A 4021-nucleotide genomic window follows, 5' to 3' on the forward strand; every position below is an offset into this window, starting at 1 on the left:
CACTATTGTCGGCTCCTGCCTCTCTCATACTCATTCTCATGTAAAGCTCCTTCCACCTATTTTTCACCACCTACTTCCCAATACTTTGGGGAACCATATCTAAAATTTGATGTAACATCCCTGCTAGAGCAACCAAAATCTGCCTGTTTCTCCAGCCTCCTTCATGCCTCCATCTTGAAATGGCCTGAATTCACCTTCCTTCCCAGACCATTCAAATTTTTTGATCCCATGAAGCTGAGGAATGCTGAAGAGGGATGACTAAGACTGAGAAGAGAGCCAGGTTCTCTTCAAATTGAGCAGTACTGGATAATGTTACTATATATGGATATCTAGAGAAGTGTGAATGTCTAGCCTGAGAGCAGCCCTTCATTCTTTCTGTAACAACCCACTCTTCTTCTAGACAACAATGACATCATTTTAAACAATGGTTTTTTCTTGGAATCTTGGATTAAAATTAAACACTAGGAAACACCGGTGACATTTTTGGCTACTTTCTGACCTGCTTCTCTCAGATCTACTAGTCTTGTTCATTCTGAAAATAAAGATATTAGTTGGATTTTAGTTGGATATTCCCCAATTTCTTTTATAGGAAAAGAAAATGATTTATAAAGTAAAGAGATTAGCTTAGCCGAAGTTCCTCAGCAAGTAAATGGCACAACAAACATTTTAGCCACTTTAAGTAGAAGTAGTTTCAAGTGTAAAAATAGTCCACTTAATGTTCTGCAAAGTCCAGAAAGAAACAATACTGTAAAAGGAGATCACATTATCAGTTACCACAGCATTTGTGGATTCTATAAGGGAAAGTACCCTAACTACCACCAACTCAAGTTTTATAGTATACTGTGGGACTGAGGTGTTTGTCAGTAAGCCCATCTAAACCAAGATGGCCTCCAAGAAATGACCAGCTTGTCAGCAGCATGTATCAGACACTGCTGGTATCACACAGCTCCAGCAGAAAGACAAGAACAAGTATTCTAGCTAAATTTTTATAAGAAGTAAATGTCCTGGTAGCTGTAAATGATACTGTGCCAGATTAGCCCCCTCTCTCACTCCCCTGACACCTCACCTTTGCTGGTAAAGTGTCTTGTTGTAAACAATCACCCTGAAGATGGTACTAACTGTAAGTTAGCCAAATTCCATAAACTGCTTCCAATTTCTTAGACTGCCATCTTCCCTTCAACACTGGCAAATGACTTCTTACTTCTGTATGATCAACTTTCTCTCAGGCTTCTGTGGGGTCTTCTATGGCTCTGTCTCTTCACATACAGAACAGAACATTGTTAATGATTCTTCTACCAGGACATTTCCTTGGTGTGATAGTTACCTAACAAGCTAGAGAACATCTGGTATTCAGAACATTATACTCCATTGTCTTTCTGGTCTCTCTACAACTGTCTGTTTGTCTGTCTCCCCACTCCCTGTAGTGTGCGTGGGTGTGTGTGTGTATGTGGGTGTGTGGGTGTGTGTCTGTGTGTGTGTGTGTCTGTGTTTCTGTCACTGTTTATGTCTTGGTCTCTCTCTGTCAAGTGTCTCTGTCTCTCTGTGTCTCTTTGTCCTCTCTCTCTCTCTCTCTCTCTCTCTCTCTCTCTCTCTCTCTCTCTTACACAGATGGAACCAGAATCTTCTATTATATTAGGAATATGAAACTAAAATTTTCTTGTTTTACGTCCCAGTAGCATATCTTCTACCATAACAGGATAAAGAAGTTAGGTCATGTTAGTTATTGGAGTTATGTAGTACCCTAGGAGCACAAAACATTAAAAGATTTTGTTGTTTTTGTTAAGGGACTTTTTTGTTTGTTTGATGACTATTGTTAAAGGATTAAAAACAGATAACCTAACAAAAATTTAACTTTGGAGTGCAAACATCTTTTAGATATTTAATCTTTTTATACTTAAAGCTAGACACAATTTTAGGTTATAAATATTATGTGTATATAGTATTGACTCTATATATTATAAGACAAATATAAATGATTCATCTGATAAGAGAAAGGTAATTTTTTAAAAAAATATACAGAGTGGTTGGTTTGTTGTTGTTGTCTGCTTGTTTGTTTGTCAACCTGACACAAATCTAGATGTATCTGGGAAGAGGAAATTATTTCTTTTGCTTTTGAGATTATAAGTAAATATAATTAAATCATTCCCTCTTCCCCTTCCTCCCTCCAAATCTTTCCTTAAATCGCCCTTTGCTCTTTTTCAAATTTATATTGAGAAATTGCCCTTATAGGATTGGCCTGTAGGCAAGTCTGTGAGGTGTTGTGTTAATTAATGGTTAATTTGGTAGGACCCAGCTCACTGTAAGTGGTATCACCCCTGGTCAGGTAGTCTAGGTTGTAAAAGAAACCTGGCTGGGCAAGCCCTGAGGAGCTGACTTTTGGATCATACCTCCAGATTCCTGCCTTGAGTTCCTGCTCTGACCTCTTTCAATAGCAGAGTATGACTTGAGATTTGTAAATTGGAATAAAACCTTCCTCCCCAAGTTGCTTTTAGTCATGGTATTTTATCACAGCAATCAAAACTCTAAGAGAGGTATGTGAGTATTTTCAAAGAACCAGGAGTCTAGAAATAGTTTTGAAAATAACTCAACTCCATAAGATGAAAAGGCACTAAAAATTAGCAATGTTGTTGTAGAGCAACAGGCTTCTCAGAGCAACAGAGTTAAAATAAGGAAAATTAAAGAGCAGAACATCTCACTGAGCTTTATTATGTCAAGTTGAGCATACTGAACTAATGAACAAACCCCTAGATTTATAACAAATCAAAACACTGGTGAAAGTATAATGCATCTCATAGGATTTATGGTTTTTTAATAGTAGACCACACTTTGAGGGACTCTGGACATGGATGGTAGTACTCAAAGTGATTAATGAATGAGAATCAAAGAACGTGAGTAAATAACATAAGAACAAATATTCCAGGTTTTCTCAGTGATCTCATGAGTTAGCAAAAAGGGGGCAATATTGATTTCAATAGGTCTCAAAAGTAAGATGGGTGTTGAGCAAATTGCTAAACTACTTTTTGTTTTATTTATTTGTTTGTTTGTTTGTGTTTGTTTTTTGAGCAGGGTTTCTCTGTGTAGCCCTAGCTGTCCTGGAACTCACTCTGTAGATCAGGCTGGCCTCAAACTCAGAAATCCACCTGCTTCTGCCTCCCAAGTGCTAGGATTAAAGGCATGTGCCACCACTGCCCAGCTAGCTAAATTACTTTTGAAGAAGACATCTTATCTCCATATTTATGCTGTTTTATTTTTTCCATCTCCCAGGTCCTTGATAATGGAAGCTCTTAATGAGAGGATAGTCTCCCTTAACAAGAATTCTCAGACATTTGCTTGGAGAATGTCTTCTATCAATAGCACCCAGTTCCATCCCTCTTTCTTTATCCTGCTAGGGATTCCAGGACTGGAAGTTTTTCATATATGGATTGCTTTCCCATTCTGTCTTGTATATCTGACTTCCCTTGTGGGAAACATCACCATTCTCTTTGTGATCAAGACTGAACATAGCCTCCACCAGCCCATGTTCTACTTTCTAGCCACATTGTCGATGATTGATCTGTGTCTATCCACATCTACCATCCCAAAAATGTTGGGCATCTTCTGGTTCAATCTCCAGGAGATCAGTTTCGGGGGCTGCCTTGCTCAGATGTTCTTCATCCACGTGTTTACGGGCATGGAAACTGTTTTGCTAGTGGTTATGGCTTATGACCGCTTTGTTGCCATCTGCAAACCTCTCCAGTACACCACAATCCTCACCAATAAAACAATCAGCCTTCTTCTCTCAGTTGTTATTGGAAGAAATTTAATTCTTGTGACTCCATTTGTGTTTCTCATTCTGAGACTGCCCTTCTGTGGTCACCACATCATGCCTCACACATACTGTGAGCACATGGGTCTGGCCCGATTAGCTTGTGCACCCATCAAGATCAATATCATCTATGGACTCGTAGTGATTTCCCATATTGTGGGGAGCCGCCCTCACATTCGCCATTACAAGATAGCGCTGATGTCCTGTGCTCTAACA

General features: G+C 39.0%; 1 protein-coding gene across 1 annotated transcript in view; it reads left to right on the forward strand.

Moving 5' to 3' along the window:
* The first annotated feature begins 3337 nt into the window (after window positions 1-3337).
* Window positions 3338-4021, forward strand: part of LOC110328898 (olfactory receptor 52E4) — a 1062-nt gene continuing 378 nt past the window's right edge. The window contains exon 1 of the mRNA XM_021208383.1: window positions 3338-3968. Coding sequence (XP_021064042.1) covers window positions 3338-3968 — 631 coding nt within the window. The remainder of the gene's footprint in view (window positions 3969-4021) is intronic.

Source organism: Mus pahari, chromosome 1 (genome assembly GCF_900095145.1).
Source record: "Mus pahari chromosome 1, PAHARI_EIJ_v1.1, whole genome shotgun sequence".
NCBI classification, from domain to species: Eukaryota; Metazoa; Chordata; class Mammalia; order Rodentia; family Muridae; genus Mus; species Mus pahari.